The sequence below is a fragment of the Pavona decussata genome, unplaced genomic scaffold (assembly GCF_977016875.1).
Source record: "Pavona decussata unplaced genomic scaffold, jaPavDecu1.1 SCAFFOLD_11, whole genome shotgun sequence".
NCBI classification, from domain to species: domain Eukaryota; kingdom Metazoa; phylum Cnidaria; class Anthozoa; order Scleractinia; family Agariciidae; genus Pavona; species Pavona decussata.
In genome coordinates, this window is record NW_028145434.1 from 144,070 (window position 1) to 168,295 (window position 24,226).

The window sequence follows — 24,226 nt, forward strand, 5'->3', positions numbered from 1 at the left end:
CTAGATCGTACCTACAGAAAAGAGAGCTATCGAGTACTCTCTTTCATGCTACTGTTCGTTTTCCAAATTTGGCAGTACAAGGGCAAAGTTTTGAACAGGCCGTTCCTACCTGAATTTATCATGGACGCAACACTTGACACGGTGATTTCCCAGTCCAAGGTACACATGTTTCTCTTTTACGCAATACACGTAGTACTGTGGGTTCGAACAAACAAAACACTTATCACACTTCTCTCTCTGACCAGACAAGGAAAAACTGAAGACACAGCAACGGAATATAACGATTCGCTATCTGAATGAATCCTAATGAAAACTATAAATTAGGTCATTCGTTCTTACCTGGTTGAGAGCGTCATACAGACTTTCGTAAAGGCTCTCCAAGTTCAACAGTATTACCGTCCTCCCTGTTTCCATGCACACCTTGATTCGATTGATGTCCCGGCAGACCTGAAATATGAACAATAGCGGATACACGGCTACGGTGGCAAAATTTCTCGATCTCCCTGACATCCCCGGCATCGTGTTATTATAAGTATACAACACAAACACAACATCGTTTTCTACTGTTTAATTGGTACCTGTGTGTACTCCTGATCTTTGGGGAAGCTGCTCCCAAAAATTACGACTGGCTCTTCTCCTTTCTTGTGCAACTCCTGTTGGACAATAGGCAAAGCTGCATAATTCTCTGTCAGCACCAACAGGTATCGACTCTCCCTATTCAATTTGAAAAACAACACCAAAAATTAAACTTGGGATGTTATGGTTTCATTAAACTATGTGGCTGACAAATTATGCATCAGCAGTGCAGGATTTGGCTTGTAAATTGTAAATGACTGCCTGATGCGCAGTACGGCCGGTATCTATTTGATTAGTTCATTTTATACTCACGTCTCGCTATTCACTTTCTGATAGCGTCTCTTACCCTTTGGAGATTTCACGCTCAAGACTGGCTTTGATCAGATTCACTGCAGAGAAAGCATCTTCATTTTGTCTCCTCTGCAAAAGAGGATCACGGTCTTAGTTTAAAACAAGCACTCTTGGCGTTCATTGTAAGCCAATGTCGACCGTCGATTTCGTTACTGTTTGAATTATTTCAATGAAACATTAGAATGATAAAAATCAAGCAGTTGAAAGACTTCCTTACCATTTGGTTTCTACTATATGTGAATTGTTTCTTGAAGATTTTGACAGGATCTATCTCATCCAGTCCCCCGAAGTTCCTTCTGATGGCATGTTCGATTTCTGGCCAACGTGGCTCACGTTTATGCTCCTCAGCCATTTTGTATACCATCTTCACCAGACTTAAGGGAAAATCAAAATAATTTCGAAATATCCTCTCACAGTCATAAACAATTCATGAAGAAAAAACAAAGGAAATCGCTACCATGAAAGAGGTTTGCAAATCACAAACATTTGGTGAACTTTTGCTTTGCATTTCTCCACGAATTATTAACAGTTTGTGAAGCTACATGAAACACTCAAAACAGTGTTTCATACGACTTCCAAACACCTCAAAGTTGGTAAAAAAAAGAAAAGAAAACTCAACTGCGCCTCGTTTTTTCACCCCACCTCTCGATGTTTGGAAATCGGAAACACTCTTCCTCGTGTTTGATATATTAAGTACAATACAGAAGTTTTAATCCAAATACCTTGAGATTAAATGTTCAATGTAAGCGATGTAATAAATTCATACCTGTAGAAATCACGAAGCCCAAAGAATTCATCCTTTTTGGATTCCCGGAGAGCATCTGACTTTTTCTGAGTGTCATACAGCTTTTTGTATCCCAATGCAAGCGGATTCATAAGTGGAGCGACAAAGCTTTGCACTAGTTTGTCAGTGGAACATATGCCCCTACATAAGAAATGAACAATACGTTACGCTCTTCACGAATGACAAACCTTTTACAATCTTCCGATTGTAAATGTTAGAGTTTTTGTTATAGTTTGCTTTAATGTGTTGTGGCAGCCATTGTGATGTTTTGATGATGGGCTAGTCCCTCATTTTGAGCGAAACATTTATAATAGTAAATGGTATGCCATGGTTTCCTCACGTACGTTATCAATTCCTGCTTTGGACCCGGTTGCTCGAAAGCCGATTAGCGCTAATCCCCGATTACTAGTAAAAGCTATTAGCGAGGTTTTCATCTTGCTTGTTAAAATGTTAAAAGCTAATATTTAATTTATGGCAAAGAAAAGTTTAAGTCAAAACTTAACGACAAAATGCTTTTGGAAAATCTGTATTGATTAGTTATTTACTTGAATCAAAGTTCACTTTAACCCAGGATAAGTTTAACGGGCTTTAACCAACTGGGCCCTGATCTTATGTCTATGTGTCCTACTTATATCTATGTGTCCTACTTATATCTTGAACTATGATAAAGGACTCTTGTATTAGTTCTAATAACATTTCAAATTTCTTTTTTTTTTATTCGCCCATCATTGTTACATAAGATAGATATATAGGTGCAGGAGATCTCAGCAAGCTCTATTGATCATTTCAGGGAATCATCCTGAATTAATGTAAGCTATCAATTTTATGCATTACTACTCTTTAAACCAAGATAAACCTTACATAGCACTCTCCACCAGTTCCTTTGCATCTGGCAGGCCACGTGATAGCATAATACCACGGTTCATTTTTGCAGGGTCAAGAGCCCAGTTTGAAATGCCTATGAACGCCACTCTTTCAAGCTGTTGTTCGACCTCCATGATGCCATCAGCCGTACTCACTCCATCCTCAAGCAATGGATGAAGCGTTTTCAGAGGCATCAGAGGGGAGTCTTCAGCCAGGCCAACCTCGTCTAAGACCACCACTGACACGTACTTGTCTGGGTTTTTGTCTTCCTGCAGTTTGCTACACTGACGAAAGGTTTTCTGTATCCCTTCTGCAGTTGAGAGGGGGCTGCACTGGTATGAGACCATATGAACCTGGTGAAAAATAAAATCACCATGCAAGATCACTTTTGGCCCACTTTCGATGTCGCATATCAGTCGAGTGGAATGTTAAAATCGACACAACTCAACTCAATAACCATACAAACTACAAGTAATAAACTTAAATTTGGGGGATGAATGGTTGTAAAGCCAAACAAAGACCAGATCTGATTTTCTTCAAATTAGCCTGAGCAACAGACCAATTTTCAATGGATAGATGGGGCTCTACTAACATTGAAATACATGAACATTAAGACGAAATACAGACTAATCCCTCGTAAGCTGCCACCCAAAATGCGACGACAATTGGTCATCTACGAGCGGCAGACGCTTATAGGAAGTCTTACATGTAAAAATATACTGAAGCGGTTTTGTAAATTAAATTTTTTTCCGCAAAGTAACGTAAATAGCACGATGAACCAATCAGAACTCGAGATGTTGGAAGCGTAGTAAAGTGAAAGCAAAGTAAACGCGAAAATGCTTTCGACACTCTGGTTGTTGACAGGAATATAAGCACGCTTTTCCACAATTACCTGTTTGAAGGTCTTAATACTAACATTGACATACACGAGCCCCTCGTAAGCTCCCACCCAAAATGCTACGACAATTGGTCATCTACGAGTGGCAGTTGCTGCAAGAAGTCTTACATGTAAATATATATTGAAGTGGTTTTGTAAATTTTCTTTCACAAAGTAACGTAAATTTCACGATCAACCAATCAGAACTCGAGATGTTGCAAACGTAGTAAAGTGAAAGCAAAGCAACCGCGAAAATACTTTTGACACTCTGGTTGTTGACAGCAATGCAAACACGCTTTTCCACAATTACCTGTTTGAAGGTCTTAAAGAGATCTGATGGTGAGGCATCTCCTTCCATGTTCTCAGCGACAACAGTCTTGGCCAGTGATTTTGAGCTGCCCGGTTTGCCGACGACAAACAGTGGAATCCTGAGCTCAATGCACAACACCATCATGAACACGTTCTCGCTCAAGGCTGTGTTACGAGCGATGTTATCGCTTAATGCCAGCTCATTCACCACTGCTTTCTGGCATCTAACAACAACGTAAAGGGTGGATAAAATAAAATAAAAGTAAACAAATGGGAATTTAGTGGCACATCCGCAGAGTAGCTCTTTGTCGACACTTTCCAGGGCGAATTGGAACTTGGAAATGTTAGTTTTTGTAGAGGGAGAATAACCCAAAACAAACTTAACCCATATATGAAATCAACTCCGGGGTCGAACCCGGCCACATTGATGGGTGGCGAGAGCTCTCTCCCCTGCACCATACCTGCCACCCTTACAAATATAAAAAAATTACAAAATATCAGTTAAATTAACGTAGCAAGATAGTTGATTTTTACTTGTGAATATATTTGAGTGCACCTACCCAAAAGATGTTGGCAGCATTTGGTTTCTCACACACATCACTTATATTTGGTCAAACTATTTCCGAGTTTTGTGTTCGATCAACTTTTCTGAAGCAGACACGTTTACCCTATGAGCACCAAATGTCCACAAAAGAGATGTTTTCCTGGTTAGGAGTAATGTAGTTAAGAGAAAAGAATGCTACAGGTTTTCAAGAAAAAAACGTCTACCATTCAAAGCAAGTGTGAAACTGTACACTAGAAAAAATTATCCAGTGATAGTGTTTATTCACTCTTTCAACAGCCTGGGCCAAAGGTATAGTTTGAGCCCTCATAAGAAGACTAGGTGTTCTCAGAACTTATATCTTAAATCACTTGTGTAATTATCACTCATTTAAAGTTTTCCATATTTTGTTTCTTTTTGCCAAAAACAAATACTTTTGGCCTCCGAGTGAAATAAACCTTTTGGAATTGTCATTCATGACTTTACAACATGGGAGATATTACCGTGTACGGGCAAAAAATAATATCAAATGGCGCCTTAACTGGAAAATATATACACTATTCTGAAATGGAATACACTGACTGAAAAACCCTTGTTGTTACCAAACATCAAAACGTAACCTAACGGCAACATTTTCAATTTTGGACAGGAACATATGCATGAATAGGCCAAGGTTTTCTGATTGTCAAAATGTCCACAATAAAAGCCAAGAAAATGCTCCGTTATTTATCGTTCATCAAATTTATCTCAACATACCTTGTAATTTCTTGTAGAATGCGTCCATGACCCCCAGGTAGCTGGCAAGGGGGCAAAAAGCTTGGTGCCACGGCACGTCGAAAGGGTTCTCTGTCTTGAAGTCGTGCATGGTAACATACGCCAAGGGAAAGTACGAGGGCACGAGTGACGTCATCAAGAGGCTGTATGAGAAAGTTCAAGAACAAGATTGTATTAAATGGGGTCCAGTCACGTAAGCTTTGGTCAATTTTTCAATAAAAAATCATCTGCATTGGACAAAGCAATGAAAAAATTTGTTTGCGAGATCGCAAAAAACAACAACAAAACGATAACGTTAGTATCTAGCTAGAGTGCAACTGATGTTATCAAACTCTTAATACGATTGTTGCATGGCTACGTGTCAACCCATCTGAGGAAAAGCGATAAGGACTTTTAACAATCGAAATTGAATTTAGATGTGGAAAACCGAAAAACCTCCCACAAAATTCCTTGTTCAAAGTGTCTGCAAATCGGCGAAGAAAATGAGAACGATCACAAGACAACACTTAACGCAAACGAACTAGGTCACTCAGTTCCATGCACCTGATACAATTCATCTTGCTCGTCCTCAATGTCATCCTCTTCACTGTCATCATCGTCTTCATCATCACTTTCTTCATCCGAGTCATTCAAATGTTCGTCCATCAGAGGATTGAGAGAATCACGGTGATTATAGAACCAAACCATAACTTTCATTGCACGTTCAACATCTCGAAGGCTGACAAAGCTGCATTCATCCTGTGTAACCAAGAGAGACATCACGTTGGCCATTCATTTGAAGGACTAAATAGCTGGAAATTTTTAAAAGTGGGATTTGGGAAAACCTATGAGAAACTGAGGTAGTTTCAAATGGAAAATAAAAAGGAAAAATCACAGATTAGCATGCTAATAACTGAGGACCGCCACCTTTAACTGACTTTAAAGTGAAAAGTGAGCCAGCTATATGTGAATACACTTTTGTTAAGACAAAAGTTAACATGCACATTGACATTGTCCAAAAAACATATCAGGTATGATGCGAAGGGGGGTAAAACAAAGCTTCCTGGCCACTGTGTGGCAGTGGCCTGATTTACTGTGCCAAGTTATACTTTATTCTGTAATTCTACTACTATAATAGTAAGCCCACCGTCTGATCTCTCATGTAACGTTGTGAAGCTGTAAGCACTGCTGTCAGAGCCTGTACCAATGGCACGTCTCCTGAAATTCGTTGTTCCTGGAGAACCTTGTAAGAAAGTTATGAAAAATGGAAAATTAGGCATGGTTTAAATCATGTTGTGCCATTGATACTCTAAAAATGTAAGTAATCTTTATCTGGGGAATTTATCAATGCCAAAGTCAAAATTAACCTCTTTGTCCCCTAACGATAAATTTCCCCATGTTTCCAACGATAACTAGTTAACTGTATTTTAAAGAAACTCTCAAAAACTGCTTTAAGAAAAGAATAAACAAAAAAAGAAATAAGTAAAGACAAAATGTATATAAACGAATTTTTCTAGCTAAATCTTGGATGAGGCGTCGAGACAGTTTGCTAAAAAGGGAATATTTTTGAGCTTCTAATACAATGCTGGGAAAATCTCTGCACACGGAATCCCTAGCCAGAGAGGTAACAATCAAGTTGCTTTTTACTGAATAAGTAGAATGTAAGCTCCAAATTTGAAGGAAATTACGGATCACTCCAACTTACAAATCTGCTGACAATTTGACTTGTGTATAGCTGCTCAATTTCAGGTTTCAGTTGACCGAAGTCCCACACCAAAGGGCGCATGCTAGTTGGCAGAGAATGTACTCTGTAAACCAGGTGACGAAGAGGAATGCGACCTAAACAATGATCATCACAGAAATACGAAAATTATGAATAAATAAAAGTAAGGATTGTTTTACCCTTAAACTACTGGAGTGAAACATTAAGAGTGCCTGACTGTAACTTTCGAGAATCGCTGGCCAGGCTTGAAAAATCGAAACTCCTGATAATTTGCCTGAAGTTTACTTTTGGGGAACTATCTTCGAAAATATTATTTGAATGTTCTGGAAATTTATCGTTTTCGAGAATTTTGGCGAAAACGAAATTACGGGTTTTACCTCAGTAATTATGCAAAAATCTCACGCAAAATTGGCCAAGTTCAATACGCTTGTGTTGAAACAGTACGCAATGCTCGAATACGAGGTGGGTTTTGAATAAGAGCATAACTCTCCTTCTTTCTATCAATGCGAACTATGTACACTTTTGTAGCACATTGGAGGGTTTTATGACTCTTTGAAAAATTGACACTTTGAGGACTTCGCGATGATGCGAAAATTGAGTAAGTTTGAACGTTTAAAATGCATCTTGGTATGTCAGGTATCAAATCGAGAGGAACATTGTGATGAAGCTTGGGTGTTCGTCTTTAATAGTTCGAAATAAAAAATCAGGGCAATCAATGCACGCGCTGACAAAAACCAAAGTTAGCGAGGCTTCGTTAACAAATTTGCATAAATTCGCAATTGTCGAGAAAATGCTATGTTGTGGCGACTCGGGGAAAACATTGACCCAAGCTATCTTGAGATGGTCATTTTATCTCATTTATTGCACTTGTTTGTTTCTCTTTCCTGTTTAAGAACGTGATGGGAAAGGTCTGGACAAAAAAAGAAAAAAACACGCAACGGGAAAAGAAATATTCGCCAATTAAGTTCTGGTGGGAAATTTGCATAATGCAAATCTCCCAATAAATCTTTTTGCAAAGGAATCTGATTGGGAAGGTTTCATTAAGAGACTATCATTTGACGGAAACACTCCATACAAAAGGAGTCAAACAACATTAATCTGATTTCAACAAATAATTGTCGAATTAAAACCTTTTTAAAATTATAGTGCCAAACTGACACTCAGTATTGCGTTACCTGCGTCAGGTCAAGCCCACAAAGTAACTTGTGCTGCGAAATTGCCATTTACAACAACTAGAATTAAGACCTTTATTTACTGGCATATAAGCGGTTTTGATAAAACTAAAATGTTAACATGTCATTGAAGTCACGATTAAAAAATACACGGTTGTCAAATGAGTGCGAAAGTTAGACATAGAGTCGAAAGTGAATATTATTAATTAAATCAAGTTTGTTTGTTGGAATGCTTTTTAAATAGCTAGACAAACCTGTTTTAGTGGCCTTCGAAACAATGATCACCCAGATGCAGGTCAGTAAACTGAAAATCTCTTTGTTCGTGCTATTTGAAACTGTGCCTTCGCAAGCGACTGAAAAACAGTGTCGGCCGGCAAGCCATGTATTTTAATGTAACTACTGGTATGAAATATCACACATGCTTCAGAACCTGTGTGCCAATTTCCGTTTAACAAAATAATAACTCAGTTTCTACCTACAGTCCTCATTGGCTGTAGGGCATGCATTTATCTTTGTTGAATGTCAACAACAGAAACACTGGTATCTCAGTGACACTATACAGGCAATGTCTACTGCATACATGTCAGGCTATGAACAACACCTACATGGTTGTGCACGTGGGCTTATTGGATCAGATCACGATCAATGATCATCAAACAACCTTTTGCATATTTAATCTGCACTACAAGAGCAGTTTTTCACCATATCTTGCAGAAGAGATATGTATGGTGCTTTTTTCCTCTCATCACTTGGCAATGGGATGCTTAACTTTTCGCAAAGAAGTTTTAGGACACCAAGTTTTAGTTTTGCAAGGGTGTTATCTTTGACCATACTACAAATATTGTATTGCTCAAAGCTTATAGGGTGCTTCACACGCAATGCAGTAATCACAGCCTCCTTTGCACTGGAAAGGTTCTGCTCTTCTTCCATTGCAAGAATATCTGGTTCACTGAGAGTTTTGCCTGGAACAGTTTGTTGCTTTACCTTCGCCGCCATTCGGGAAAAAAATGAAGCCACTTGTTGGGCTGTCAGAAATTCAGACACTTTGAACAGCCGCTCTCCATCAGATCCTCATGCTCGCCGCATTTCTTTAGCGACAACTTCGGCGTCAAGCTTCATGCCGCTCTCCTGGCCAATGTTGAACCCAGCTGTAAGGTATTGGCGTTGTTGATCGTTAAAGCGATAAGCTTTCTTTGCTTGTTTCAGTGCCCAGCCTTCAAGTGGCGCTGCCCGAGACTTACTTGTAGAGGAGCTGGTTGAAGTTATTGTTGGAAGTGAGGTTTCGCCTTCTTGGAGTCTCGCAACATATTTAACCTTTGCCCTGTCTAGCAGTGTCTCTCTTTCAATTGTCTTTGTGCAACATCCAAATGCGAGATGTTTTTCCAAGGAAGAGTGCCTCCGGAAACCACGAGTGCAGCCCTCTTCAGGGCAAAGGAACACTTGCTTGTCTTTTTCACTTTGGCTTTCGTCTTCTTCGTCTGGCTCTGCTGCAGTAGAAGTTGAACCAGCACCCTCTTTTTGGCCTTTACGGGAAGTCACCTCCTTGAAATCTCCAGGTGAGAAAGAAACCGAAATCTTCTGGAAATAACATTCTGTGACAAGAAAACATAATTTTAGATCACGAGTTCAATGAACAACCTTCAACAAAATATGTTAATCAGTTGAAAGACGAATTCTACTGAAAAGTATGGCTGAACTTACTCAAAAACTGTCTTACGTGTGAACAGTTTTGGAAAATAAAATGTGACGTTTTTCTTGTTAATCTGCCTTTTTTAATAATGGCGTCAAGAACAAACAAATCGTCCCCTGTGTAAGTCAAATAAAATCACTCTTATAGCCGGGGCTTACTCGTAAAGTTTGCCCGAATTTCGAAATCAAATGAAGAAACAACAGAGCCTGACAAAGAGTAAGGCTTACCATCTGTTCCTTCGAGTCGAAGGTTTTTCCCCAGACCAATATCATACGCTTGCCACACCTGGACTCCTCCATCGCAAACCTTGAAGTTGTTAAGTTTACTAATACCAGGAATCTTCTGTCGCAGTCCGGAATTTTCATGTTCCCCAAGGAAATCTAGTGACGCCACTCGCATCCCAGGGAGGCCTCCATGCGAAAGGACTGCTTTCTCCATCTCTTTGGCGTTGGTAACATCGTTACCCTCATTTACAAATCTTATGATGTGGCTTTTAATCGTTGCAGCCATGCGATCAGCAGGCCCCTTTCCTCCTTGGGGATCTGAGAAGCTTATTAAACCTCGACGACTTGAATTCCTGATTCTTTCTCTATAGCTGGTACTGAAGCGTTGGTAACTGTGCTATGATAGCACCCCGCATTATCTTGGCGGAAAAATGCTTTCTGTATCTCTGGGTGTTCTTTTTTTAAGGTCTTCAGGACATGAGCCATGATTGAGACGACAGCGGAGCTTCCCTGGGTGCAGTTCTGGATAATATGCACAAATCCTTGAGACTCTAGCTGATCGTTGTGGCGGCGCACGGCGACAGATATATGCCACGAAATGCCCCTTTTACCGAACCAGTCCGACTGGGACTCGCGGTACTTTCTGGGTAGGAATTTCATGGCCCAGTCCTGGGTTATTAAGACTGAGCTGCTGTCAAGTTGTCGAAGAATCTGCACTCTCGCCTGGTCTTGCCTCACTGTGCGTAGCTGGTGAGCCTTCCATGTTTGAATCATCTCCTTGCTGTGCGTTGCCACATATATGGCTTCGTCGCCATCATCTTTGGAATGAAAAGTGGCCTGTTCAACGAATGTTTGAATCTCCTGTAATTGTAGACATTGTTCTTCGTGAATGTGCTTTTTTTTTTTAATTAATGAAAGTTTATTCACAACAAAACATAACTTACAATACTAACATTTCTTACTAATTAAACAATACCACGCGTTACTTACAATACCGTAGCATAACTTACAATAACTAAACCTAAATTGCACTACTCACATTTTCAAAATACAGTCTATGCACAAAGAAAATAAGAAGTTATGAAAAGAAAAGCTACATACAATCAATTTACTATTAACAATACAAAAAATGGAGTTTGCACAATGCCTATAACACTAATTAGAACGACTGCTGACAAAAAAAAATACAACACTTAATTATAATACACTTATCATTTATCTTCCTTCCCTGTTATTTATTAAAACTACAAGTTACGTATTATAAATTAATAATGTTACGTAAAGAATATTTAACAAAACATAAATATGAAAATTAAAGAGGACAGATAGTTGCCCATTTTTTGTTAAATTTAATAAGGGTGTTGTTCTGAGTACAGATATATTTTTCTGTTTCAAATTTAATTTTGATCTTTACCTTAAACCCAGTTAAGCTAGGGAGTATTTGAGATCTTCTGCAATCCCACAGATACAATTTAGCTATCAATAGAAAGTAGTTCAGTAAGGGGCATTCTGACGTAATAATACCTATTAAAACATCTTGCCAACTGAGATGAAAGAATTCTTTTGATAAAGAATAAAAATAAAATTCAAAATCTTTCCAAAAACGTTTCGAGTATACGCAGTCGAAAAGAAGGTGTAACAGGGTTCAGAATTACAAAAGGAACATTTATTGTCTGTAATAAATCCTATCTTATATAATTTGGTATTAGTGTATAGTATAGAGTTAAGGACCTTGTATTGAAAGGCCTTAACATAAGGCTCGGAACACACAATATGAGGTAAAATAAACACTTTTTCTAATTGATCTTCGCTTAAATTAAAATCACGTTTCAAAACTAACGAGTGTTTAGAAAATTGTGCTTTTTTGCTTATAATCAGTGTGTAATAGTCTTTTGACTTTTTCCTTAAAATATCAAAAGCGTTGTTATTAATTATCAGGGAAGGTGGCCCTGCCAAAAAGGTGTGATTATCAGTTTTTGATTTTGATTTTAAGTGGGACGGTATAGCATGTCTGAGACCTGCCCAGACTAGAAAATTTGTTTTATCAATCTTTTTTGAAATAGTATTAAAGGATTCTGTAATATTAAAATCGAATAGAAGGTCTGTTACCTCAATAAAACCGGACTCAAAATAAGTTTTGTAGAATATTGGCCTATTATTTATACAAATGTCTTTGTTATTCCAAATTACATTGTGCTAAAGTTTCTCTGTAAAAATTCGTCACGAAACTCTGCCCACCACTAAAGCAGTTCACTATAGAAATTGGAAGAGATTGTGAGGTCTTTTATATCATAATTGCAGTGGAATAAGAAAAGGCCGCCAAAACGTTTCAGTAGGTGATGTAAATAATTTTTCCATGTGCCGTCATTTTCGCCAAAAATTCTCTTCAGCCAGGCTAACCTTAAAGATTTAGCCATAGTTTCAAGATCAATCATTTTCAAGCCGCTCTTTTGATAATCGTTTATTACTGCCAAGCGTGTGACTTTATCAACCCCTTTCCATAGAAATCTAAATATCAATTGGTTCAGTTCTTTGATGACTCCCTTGGGCATCGTTAATAAGGATGATACATAAACAAACTTTGGGATAATCAAGGATTTTATTACTGTTACCTTCCCATACAGCGGGCATACAGAGATAGGCCTCTTGTGGACCACATGTTTATGAGTTTCTTAACGCTGTCCAATTTTTCTATAAAGTTTTTTTCATGAAGTAATTTTTGATCATAGGAGTAATACACCCCTAGAGCTTTAATTGGTTCATTTGGCCACTTAATACCGAAGGGTTTTGCTTTATTTTCTCTTAATGATCCGATTCACATTCCTTCAGTTTTCGTGGGATTAACTGCTAAACCTGAAAGCTTCTTAAAATCATCAAGCAGCTTAAAAAGAGTATGAGCTGAGTTAATGTCCGAAAGAACTGCTGTTGTGTCATCCGCTTATTGGAGTAACTTTGTTTCTTCCCTTTCGATAGTGATACCATTTATCATTGAATTTTGTCGAATTGCAATAGCCAAGGTTTCAACTGCTACAACAAATAAATATGGAGAAAGGGGATCTCCTTGTCTAACTCCTCGTTCAAGTCTAAAATAACTAGATGCTACACCGTTGTTAATGACACAGCTTTGTATATTATTATAGAAGGTCATTACCCATCGAATAAAATTAGGACCAAAATTAAAGGATTCTAGACAGCTTTGAAGAAAGTTCCACTCTAAACTATCGAATGCCTTCTGAAAATCAATAAAAATCATTAAACCAGGAATATTTTCTTCAACTGTAAAGTCCATTATATCGAAAATCGATCGCACTGTTTCACCTATGTAACGATCCTTAATAAATCCAGTTTGATGGTGATGGATAATGTTTGGTAGAACATTTTTTATTCTAGTAGCTATACCTTTAGACATAATTTTTGCATCTACATTTACAAGAGAAATCGGTCTCCAGTTTTCGAGAAAAGAGCGATCTTTTCCTTTCTTTTCAATAAGAGTAATAACTGCTTGTTTTTGAGAGCATGACATTTCACCTTTTTCGAAGCATTCGCTTGCACATTGAATGAAAGGATCACTAATTAATGGCCAGAATTTTCTGTAGAATTCAATAGGAATGCCATCATTCCCAGGTGATTTGTTGCTTGCAAAACTTTCCAAAAGCAAAGCACATTCTTCTGAAGTAATTTGCCCCTCACATGATACCTTTTGTTCCTCCGAAAGTTTAGGAATGTTTAAATCTTTTAAAAAGGATTCAATCATCTGTGAGTTATTTTCATTCTTGTTTCTGCTAGTACACAGTTCTTGATAAAAGCGTTGCTGTGCGGATAAGGTATTGAAAGGATCTGTAGTAATCGAACCGTTCATATTCAATTTTCTAATATGTTTTTTAATGTGATTCCTTTTTTCTAGATTCAGAAAATATTTGGTACTTTTCTCACCGTGCTCGTGCCAATGAGCTCGTGCTCGAATAATAATTCCTTTTACTTTTTCTTCATTAAACAATTCCAACATATCTTTAGCGGAATTTAAAATACTTGCATTTAAGTCGTTAGGGTCTATTTCATGTATATGTTTTGCTTTAGCGTATTCTTCTTGAAGACTTCTTTCTCTTTCGTTTCTTTCCCGCGCTCTTCTTTTCGAATACTGAATTGTGTGTGCTCTTATATTGTATTTCATCCAATCCCAAATGCTTCGATTGTCCGACAGTTCATTACGGCCTTCGGCTAACCAAATTGGTATCTAATATAGTCCTCCTCATCCAAAAGAGAACAATTCATTTTCCAGTAACCGGGACCTTTTACATCATTATATCTATTAGAGAACTCTATGGAAATTGCTGCATGGTCTGTTTTAATGGCCGGAATTATGCCTGTTGTTACAACTAAGTCGTGTACGGTATTTGAAATCAGCCAGTAATCTAATCGACAAAAAATCATTGGAGAATTTTGGCTCCATGTGAAACTTCTTTTCGCAGGATTCTTTATTCTCCATATATCGACAAGATCGAGCTCTTCTTGTAGACTATCAATTGTGGTTACGACAGATTTTCTTGGAATTAAAAGACCCCCTTTCTTATCAAGAAGTAGATTAAGAGGGCAGTTGAAATCCCCACCTACAATAATATTTTCTTCTTCATCAAAATCATTTTCCCGCAACGTCATAAGCAAATTGTTGAAACAATTGACGATATTTGTGTCTTTGTTTGGAGCATAGATATTGATCAATATATACATTTTGTCTTCAATTTCTGCTTTTAGCATTATATACCGTCCCAAGGGATCCAAAATTTTAGAGTGAATTGTACAATCAACACCTTTATTAACAAGGATTGCCACCCCACATGAATTTGAGCTGCCATGGGCCAAGATAATCTCACTTTCCCATCCGTTTTTCCAATACATTTCTGTGTCTTTTTTCGAGTGAGTTTCTTGTAAGAAAATAATATCTGGCTTCTTCTTTCGACACCAAGTAAATATCATTTTTCTTTTCTTAAAATTGCTCATGCCCCTCACATTAAGCAAAATAAATTTAAACATACTAGCGCTCATCTAATGGACATTAAAAAAACATAGAACAGCTCTGGGATTGCAGAGGAAAGCGAAAGAATAAAACAGAATGGGCTGATGCCAAATGATGGCATGTGATTGTTACGTAACATGTGCTTAACTGGGCTTCTGCAGCATTTAGCAAAATATCTAAGCGTTCTACTTGTGTTACAGGGAAACGGCATGACATTTATCATCGATGCATATAGAAAACAGTAATAAATTCTACTACCTACCACAAACACAACACAAGACTGAAACAAGAGGAAAAAGATACTTAAGATACTTAAGATACATACCTCGTGTTCCAGATTAAAAGGTACTAGGTCCATCTCCATCTACTGAACAACCTTCCGTTGGTAACAAGATAGTTTAGGAAAATAAACAAAAAGGAAATCAAGCTCCTCCACCGCAATTCAAATAGAGTAAGAAGTAAGAATTTCACAAACAAGCAAAACAAAACAAAAAGGTGCCTATGGAACCTAAATTGAAAATAGAGGTGATTTTGCTCTATTGTTACGGTAGACAAGAGAAACATTTGACAAATGTTGAAAAGGCCTACATCATAGTACACAATACAATATGTTGGAAAAGCTGACTGACTACAGCGTAAATCGTTTAACCCAAAATAATTATTTTACATTTTGACCAATTTACCATCAATATATAATTTATCTGGCTCTGATCTACTAAAGTTGGCGCGTTTGCCTTCTTTCCTTGCCTCTTTGAGCCTTTCCATCTGTGCTTTTCTCTTTTGGTGTAATTCCATTGGAATGTCTTCAAACATTCTGTAATTAGTGCCTTTAAGTCTACGTCCTTGCTTAAAAACTCGCTCTCTATCAGAGAATCTTAGAAAACGCGCTATGATCATTCGGCCGCCATCTCCGCTACCATTCTTCGGCTTGCCTAACCTGTGCACTCGCTGAAACTCGATGGACTTAGCGTCCTCAATTCCAAGGACATTCTCAAGAAAGTCAACAAGAACACACTCCGTGTCCTCACTTCGATTAGATGTTGTATTGTGTTGGACAACTTCTGGAATTCCTTCAAATTTTAGATTTTCTCTTCGACTGTAAGCCTCTAAGTAAAGAATTTTCTTGTGACATTCGACCACTTCAGCCTTACTTTTCTGCAAGCTGCTCTCAAGTTACTTGATATTCTCATCCACTAATTTGGAGTTGTTCTCCATGTGCGTGAACTTTTCGTTAAGACTCATCTGCTTATCCTTGACCGAGTTAATATCAATTTCCATGGAAGAAAATTTGCTTTGTAGACCTTTTACCGTACTATTCAATTCCTCCATTCTTGAGTCTAGACTGCTTAGTCTTGCCAGGATAAGGTCTAGTTTGTTTGTGACGCCTTCTGAAAGCCTCAAAGCAGCCATTACTTCGTCTTCGTCTTCTGAAGTCTTCACGTCGGGAGAATTGGATTCTTTCGCCCGTTTCTCTTCGGGTGACGCTTCTTGGGAACTGTTGGATGTATTGCGGCGAAATTTTCGCTTTGGGGTTACATATATGGATGAAGACTCCATAGAAAACCAAAAATAAAGATTATGGTGGACGGAGCTTCGTAAGCAACGTCTTCATTCCGCCATACTCTCCCCAATCCTTCGTGAATGTGCTTGCACATCTGACTAAAGGAGCTGTCATGTGGGTTACTCAATGCATATGCCATACAGTGGTCTTCAATAGACGATTCATTAGCAACGTGGACCTGTGAAAAATTTTTTATTTAGAGAAACACATTTTTGAAGTATAATGGAAAACTACGAAAAGGATTTTTAAGAAAACAAATTCCGACAACTTGTAAAAGTTGAAACTAAAAAAATATAATAATAGAGTATATGAAACATATCCAATTTGGAAAGAGAGAAACACTTCGCCAATTGCTCCCCCCCCCCCCCCAAACACACACACACACACACACCCATCAACATTGAAAACGCCGAGCAAGCGTGTCTATCCAAAAATCCAGAAAATGTCAGTGTTGCTAGGAACACGGAAAAGCGTGCATCAACTGGATGGTGATTGTTTTAAAGTGAGCAGTTCTTTTAACGATAGGGAAGAAAAAGGAGGTGACCTTATCCTAGGAGATGGCCAGCATAATAGGCGATTCTACGCAGTTCGATCAGCCTTGCAGAAATTTGAGTCATTTATATTTTTGGCTGATTAGATCTTTTACAGATCCTGCGTATACTTGCAGCATTATTGTTTGATTAAGAGGTGCATTTTTTGTTGTGAACGCTGAATGCGGATCTCTCACGGGAGTAGGGAAAATTGATCGCCGAAAGCTTTGTGGGTTAGAACTTTACTATATTACCTTGAAATCTCCCTTAATGTAGAGTTTAGCATTCTTTAATGCATCTTTCCACTTTTCTTGAGATTCAGCTGCCATTAGGTCTGAATGCTGATTAAGGAGGTTACTCAGGTCATCAAATGCTGAAGCACCATCGGCTGCGAAATAGTCCAGGCCCTGGAGGCTCTTTCGCACTGTTGCGCTACACGCAGACAATATCCTCCGCATTGTTCGCGTGCTGAAGGGATTAAAACTCACTTCTTTGCAGTACTGTTTGTACTGAGCAATTATTCGTTCTGGTATTACAGCTCGAATAACATTTGGAACTTCAAGAAGGTTCCCGTTTGATAGGTGCAGATACTTTTGCCCAAAAGGCAGGTCTTGCACAATGTGCGGACTTGCGATGAAGTTCATAAAGTGGTCCAGTTGATCATCATCTATCCGAACCCTTGCTGCATGCATATGTTCGATAGGCACAGGTGTTCCCACTCCGTGTTGTAGACGATGCAAGTTTGCCACTGTGTACCTGTACTGCGATAGACCAGGGACGTACTCTCGGATAGCAGCCAAACTTGCAACACCAGTCATGATGGACAGAATCTGTCGTCACGTGTCCCAGCTGCCAGCATTCTTGTACGTTTCTGCTAATGCCTCAAGGTATAGACGTTGGGATGGAAACATAATTCCCTCCACACCAAGCACTTCGTTCACAGCTTTCGATGCCTGGATAGCCGTCCAAAGGTAGCCTGCATTTTCCGGTGATACTACCTTCAATACTGCAACAAGGACGTTTCTGGTTTGTTGAATGTATCTTCTCTTTGTTCTTTAAGCGCAGTTGCTTCACCCTTGCTGCGGGTTATCAATCGTTTTAACATCACACTCCTCAAGGAAAGCATTAAGTAATCTCAGTGGCTTATTGCAACTAACAACCACTTCTCCATTAAAAGACGAGGCCGTACTTTCGGACGAGCCAAGGACGAAGGTGTCATCAATCAAAAGGCGCTTGATATGTTCAGCTATATCCTCACTACTACTCGCTTCTTTTTCCTATTGGAAAAAAAAATTGAGTGTCGTGTGGAATATGGACAATTATAAAAGTACTGAATGTTTGCTATGTACAACAATTACCAGTGTTAATTCTGCCTGCACAATGGATGATTCTGCAACAGGAGAAGGATACTGATGAGTAGGCAGGGGGAAGGCACCTTGCTCGGATGGCTCCTTACAAGACTTCTTCTGGGCTATCCTTTTTCCAATATACTCTCTACATTGCCTACAAATAGCTGGATAAAAGGAATGAAAATCGGGTTAAGAGTATGTGTGGAAATCACAAGGCTCAAATAGAAATGGGGAGACAGCGCGACGGGACACTTCACACCCCTCCCACAATTCATCCATGCAAATACACAGTGCGTGGGCAACGCGTGCATGTTATTCAAGAAAATACGCAATCTCATTCCCAGAAGCCGTCGACCGCGTTACCCTTATCCAGCGGAACGCTGAATGAGGGTAACGCAGCCTCTGGGAACGAGAGTGGAAAATACGTCATTCACGTATAGCGTTTCCCTTTAAAAAAAATTGATATTCAACACAAACTGACAGATAAATGAAAAGTGTGGAAAAATCTTGCAGCCAGTAGACATGAATTTTGTTACTTACGTGACCCAGCTGGAACAAGTAGTCTAGTTTCTTCAAAGACAAAATATGATTGCTGGCTGTCTATTCCTCGATCACCCCGGTTAGACCCTGATTTATGGCCGGCAACTTGTGTTGGTACACAGCATCTTGTCTTACCAGTCCGCCAACGAATACCATACGCATCCCTGTGTTTGGGGCAGACTGTCATATGTTGCTGGCATTCTTGGGCGACAAAAATCCCTGAAAATCAATAGGTAAGCTTCAATCAGTTCCACTGAGTAAATACGTTGTCCAGTCACAGGGAAGAAATTCATTGCGTTTAATAGTACTCACCTGCACGGGCAAGTAACAATTTTCTTTCGCTATTGATTTCCTCAGCATTTGTTATTATCTTACAAAACTTCAAATGTGCTGTCACATCCCGATTGCAGTCTTTCAAATCAACAAACTGTACCACGGTCAGATTTTCAGGACTTGGACCACAAGCTCCACCAACCAGGGAAGCAAAACTACAAAAGGACATTCTTAAACGTAATGTGGGGTAAAGCTAATCACCTTTAAAAACCCTGTACGATATCTGACAACTTAATTACTAGCAATAGTATTCTTTGAAATAAATTGCAACGTAAACAACGCGGTCAGTTTAAAATTGGAACCGCGCGCGAAGGACTGCGGACCACAGACTGGGTAAAAAAGATTGAATAAGGTATAATAGGAGGACTACGGACTTACGACTGGGCTTAAAGGAGAACTGAAGTCTGAAAATCATATCTTTCTTGTATTCATTGTCAGGTAGTTTAAGATGGAAAAATCAAGTTTCGATAGTGGTTTTTGTCGCTTTATTGTTGTTTTCGAGCCACAAAACGGGGACTGGGAATAACATAGTGAGGATCGAAGTGCAAACAGCAAAACAGCTGGATTTTTAACACGCGATGAAGAAAGCCCGGAACTTTAGTTTTTTAACGTTCGTCTCAGGTTTCGATATGGTGAAAACCTGCTTTTGCAGGATGTTTGATGATCATTGATTGTGATCATCCAATAAGCCCACATACCCAACCATGTAGATGTTGTTCATAGCCTGACATGTATGCAGTACACATTGCGTGTATACAGTGTCACTGAGATACCAGTGTTTCTGTTGTTGACATTCAACAAAGATAAATAGATGCCCTACAGCCAATGAGGACTGTAGGTAGAAACTGAGTTATTATTTTGTTAAATGGAAATTGGCACACAGGTTCTGAAGCATGTGTGATATTTCATACCAGTAATTACGTTAAAATGCATGGCGTGCCGGCTGACGTTGTTTTTTAGTCGCTTGTGAAGGCACAGTTTCAAATAGCACGAATAGAGAGTTTTTCAGTTTACTGACCTGCATCTGGGTGATCATTGTTTCGAAGGCCACTAAAACAGGTTGGACTAGCTATTTAAAAAAGCATTCCAGTAAACAAACTTAATTTAATTAATAATATCCACTTTCGACTCTATGTCTAACTTTCGCACTCATTTGACAACCGTGTATTTTCTAATCGTGACTTCAATGACATGTAAAAGTTTTATTTTTGTCAAAACCGCATATATGCCAGTAAATAAAGGTCTTTATTCTAGTTGTTGTAAATGGCAATTTCGCAGCAGAGGCGACAGCTATTGACGTGACGCAGGTAATGCAACACTGAGTGTCAGTTTGGCACTATTAATTTAAAAAGGTCAAGATTCAACAATTATTTGTTGAAATCAGATTAATGTTGTTTGACTCATTTTGTATGGAGTGTTTCCGTCAAATGATAGTCTCTTAATGAAACCTTCCCAATCAGATTCCTTTACAGAAAGATTTATTGGGAGATTTGCATTATGCAAATTTCCCACCAGAGCTTAATTGGCGAATATTTCTTTTCCCGTCGCGTGTTTTTTTCTTTTTTTGTCCAGACCTTTCCCATCACGTTCTTAAACAGGAAAGAGAAACAAACAAGTGCAATAAATGAGATAAAATGACCATCTCAAGCTAGCTTGGGTCAATGTTTTCCCCGAGTCGCCACAACATAGCATTTTCTCGACAATTGCGAATTATGCAAATTTGTTAACAAGGCCTCGCTAACTTTGGTTTTTGTCAGCGCGTGCATTGATTGCCCAGATTTTTTATTTCGAATTATTAAAGACGAACACCCAAGCTTCATCACAATGTTCCTCTCGATTTGATACCTGACATACCAAGATGCATTTTAAATGTTCAAACTTACTCAATTTTCTCGTCATCGCAAAGTCCTCAAAATGCCAATTTTTCAAAGAGTCATAAAACCCTCCAATGTGCTACAAAAGTATACATAGTTCGCATTGATAGAAAGAAGGTGAGTTATGCTCTTATTCAAAACCGACCTCGTATTTGAGGGTTGTGTATTGTTTCAACCCAAGCGTATTGAACTTGGCCAATTTTGCGTGAGATTTTTGCATAATTAATGAGGTAAAACCCGTAATTTCGTTTTCTCCAAAATTCTCAAAAACTATAAATTTCCAGAACATTCAAATAATATTTTCGAAGATAGTTCCCCAAAAGTAAACTGCAGGCAAATTATCAAGAGTTTCGATTTTTCAAGCCTGGCCAGCAATTCTCGAAAGTTAGAGTCAGGCACTCTTAAATTGCGAAAGGTAAATCATTCAAATAAAAGTTGTTGAAAAGTACTATCTTGTGGTGCTGTTTATTATTCTGTTCAAACCGATACTTTTGCGTGCGAGGATGAAGTGCATAAGAGTAACATTTTACACGAAGTTGTTCTAAAACGCCTTTTTTGACAGTGGATAAAATCCAAACGTGTCACCATTTGAATGGGCCATCGATATGGAAGCTACCTAGCAGTGTTTTTCTGTTGTGTGGTTTGGTGTACAAGGTGGTTCTAACTTCCACGACTGGTGATTGAATCCTCAGTTAAATGTCAGTACAGTTCAGGGAGGGGGGATTGCATTGCATTGTTCTTTCCTGTGGAGCCTTCTGTTTTCCACGTCTCAATAAAGTTCAAATTAACATTTGTTAAATTTGTTCTGCGCATGTACACGGTACATGATATAAATAATGAGAAATCATTTATTGTTCTTTTTTGGGGAACAGGTTGCTATTCTTCTAGTTTCCCCGCACAAAGAAGTGAAATCAGGTTCATGCCCTACCAAGCCAATCATGTGTCTGTTGAGTTGAAACATGATAACCCAGGCCAGCCGATTCTAGTTTGTGGATCATTTCTTCAGTATGCCTATAAGAAAAAGAATATACTCATCAAATTACACCCACGGTTTTGCTCTGACTGTGACAATCCTGGATTGCATACTTACTTTCTGTACGGATTACATGCTGCAATGAACTGTAACCTCTTGGCATCAATTTTTCTGCCATTGACTCGGCGATCCACCATGACCTCTTTAATCATACCTAAAGCATCAGTTGTGTTAGCCTCATCAAAGAACAACACAGTGTCAATGCCAAAGTGTTCATTCAGTCTAGCCGTTTCCTCAGCCTGTTCCACTTTTTTCTTGATGTCTTCGTAAGTTGTGCCTCCATGAACCTAGCAACAATAAATCCGTGAAAATTGCCTTCCTAAGGTGTTCATAACATTAACCAGTTTATTTTTATTTTTATAATAAACAAGTCACTTCGTGTGCTTTGATTAACCAGCATTCTATAAGAAAGATGTAGTTTTCACTGTGTTTTGAGCTTTGGACAAAAGAATGCGATTCCCTCACGGGAATCGAAACCATGTCCTGTCCCACACACGTCGGACGGTGTAACTACGGAGCTGCGACATGCAAAAAGTGTCTGCTTATTCGTAGGTTTTAACAATGTAAAAGAGTCCTGCGTGGTGACCAAAAAAAGATGGTAAAGAAAGAAAGAATCAATCATTTCAAAGATTTCTTTGCACGTGCGTATTGAAAGCAGTAGCAAAAGATGTAGGTCGTCAGCATTTTTGGATCTCTCAAAGCTTGCACTTGCCTTAACATTGACAATTCTAACGGAAGACGTTGGGGGCGACCTCCACCATTTCCAACGTCTTACATGGTTGGCTGAGAGGACAAAAGAAAGAAAAACAGAACAATGCCCCTAACCCTAAAAACAATGCAGCTGTAGGTTATCAGGACCCAGTGAAAATAAAGCTTTTGAAGGGTGCAGGTTCACTGAAGAGGTTTTTTTTTTTTTCATCTAAGGAATTTAAAAGGTTACCAAGTTCGTCATCTTTACTTTTTACTAGTTAAATCAACAACAATAGCATTTTTCTTTGGTTGAACAATATTTCTCCACGCTGCACATTTGTGGTACAATGTCCAATTGATCTGTCACTCCATGGCGGCTATGGTGCTAGCGATAACTACCAAATATGGTTTGGGTGTGGAATGATTACTAGATCATTAAAGAATCTCTTCAATGATTCTTCTTGTTCATAAGCTTCAAAATATCAAAAATTAGTCATACCTACAGAATACGTAAAACTGGTTCATAAGCCACTGGACCCACAAATCAGCAATCAATGTCCTCAACTAAACAGACTTTATGCCAGCGATGGCCAGTGAACACTTCAAGACTTATTCTATGTATACCTTCATGAGCAGCATATTCTTTGGTCCCCCAGGTCCGGATTGCAAGCCACACATGTAACGAATGAGGTAGGTTTTGCCACAGCCAGTTTCACCCATGATGACCACAGGAATGCCACATCTATAGACACAAATAATGTTTAAATGTGTAGATCAATAATTTGAAGCAAGAAGTCAATCAAAGCAACCTTCTTATTAGACTTAATTCGTTTGCCATATTTAGGAAGGAAGGAGCATTTACGTCATTGCCTCAAATAGTTCACCTTACCTAAAGCGCATGTGGATGGCCAGAATTTTCTTCAAGTTGTCTGTGGTGAGTTCATAAGACTCATCTGGGTCATAAGGCCACTCCACACCCATAACACCACAAAGCTTCTCAATTTTCTCTCCCCTATGTGCAGTAAAAAATTGTATATCATAACATTCCTACATTTATTAGTATTTAACGCCATTCTGTTAAGAACATGTTACCAAATAAAACGCTTACTTGCTCCAACTTTCGTAATTAGTTTCGAAGTCAACCCTTTTGTCTCCAAATTGGAACTGGACAGTAAGACCAGTGCGCAAGCGTCTTGACATCAAATTGGGCTGAATAATAACACGGCGATCTGGGTCAATCAAATTTCCATTTTGGTCAATGTGAAAACCAACAAACGTCATAGTTACGCGGTCCTGGTTGAAGAATATGTAAGGATGTGAACTGTGGAAAACAGAGAGGAAGTGCCATTCAGAAAAAAAGTAACGCACAAGACAAAACAGAATGACACAAATACTGTTTTTGTCTAAACCAACAAAACTGTAAAGGACATGTCTATAC

General features: G+C 38.7%; 1 protein-coding gene and 1 pseudogene across 1 annotated transcript in view; both read right to left on the reverse strand.

Annotated features, from left to right (window-relative positions):
• Window positions 1–24,226, reverse strand: part of LOC146488037 (E3 ubiquitin-protein ligase rnf213-alpha-like) — a 109,360-nt gene that overhangs the window by 29,642 nt on the left and 55,492 nt on the right. Inside the window, exons 33-49 of the mRNA XM_085120883.1 lie at window positions 23,897–24,109; window positions 23,678–23,800; window positions 23,413–23,530; window positions 22,156–22,385; window positions 21,994–22,076; window positions 6,761–6,894; window positions 6,203–6,298; window positions 5,620–5,814; window positions 5,059–5,219; window positions 3,763–3,985; window positions 2,573–2,928; window positions 1,694–1,852; window positions 1,145–1,301; window positions 923–996; window positions 579–714; window positions 340–447; window positions 110–195 (exon numbers count right to left, since the gene is read on the reverse strand). Of these exons, the coding sequence (XP_084977009.1) occupies window positions 110–195; window positions 340–447; window positions 579–714; window positions 923–996; window positions 1,145–1,301; window positions 1,694–1,852; window positions 2,573–2,928; window positions 3,763–3,985; window positions 5,059–5,219; window positions 5,620–5,814; window positions 6,203–6,298; window positions 6,761–6,894; window positions 21,994–22,076; window positions 22,156–22,385; window positions 23,413–23,530; window positions 23,678–23,800; window positions 23,897–24,109 (2,652 nt within the window). The remainder of the gene's footprint in view (window positions 1–109; window positions 196–339; window positions 448–578; window positions 715–922; window positions 997–1,144; window positions 1,302–1,693; window positions 1,853–2,572; window positions 2,929–3,762; window positions 3,986–5,058; window positions 5,220–5,619; window positions 5,815–6,202; window positions 6,299–6,760; window positions 6,895–21,993; window positions 22,077–22,155; window positions 22,386–23,412; window positions 23,531–23,677; window positions 23,801–23,896; window positions 24,110–24,226) is intronic.
• On the reverse strand, window positions 8,623–19,360 carry LOC146488038 (uncharacterized; annotated as a pseudogene).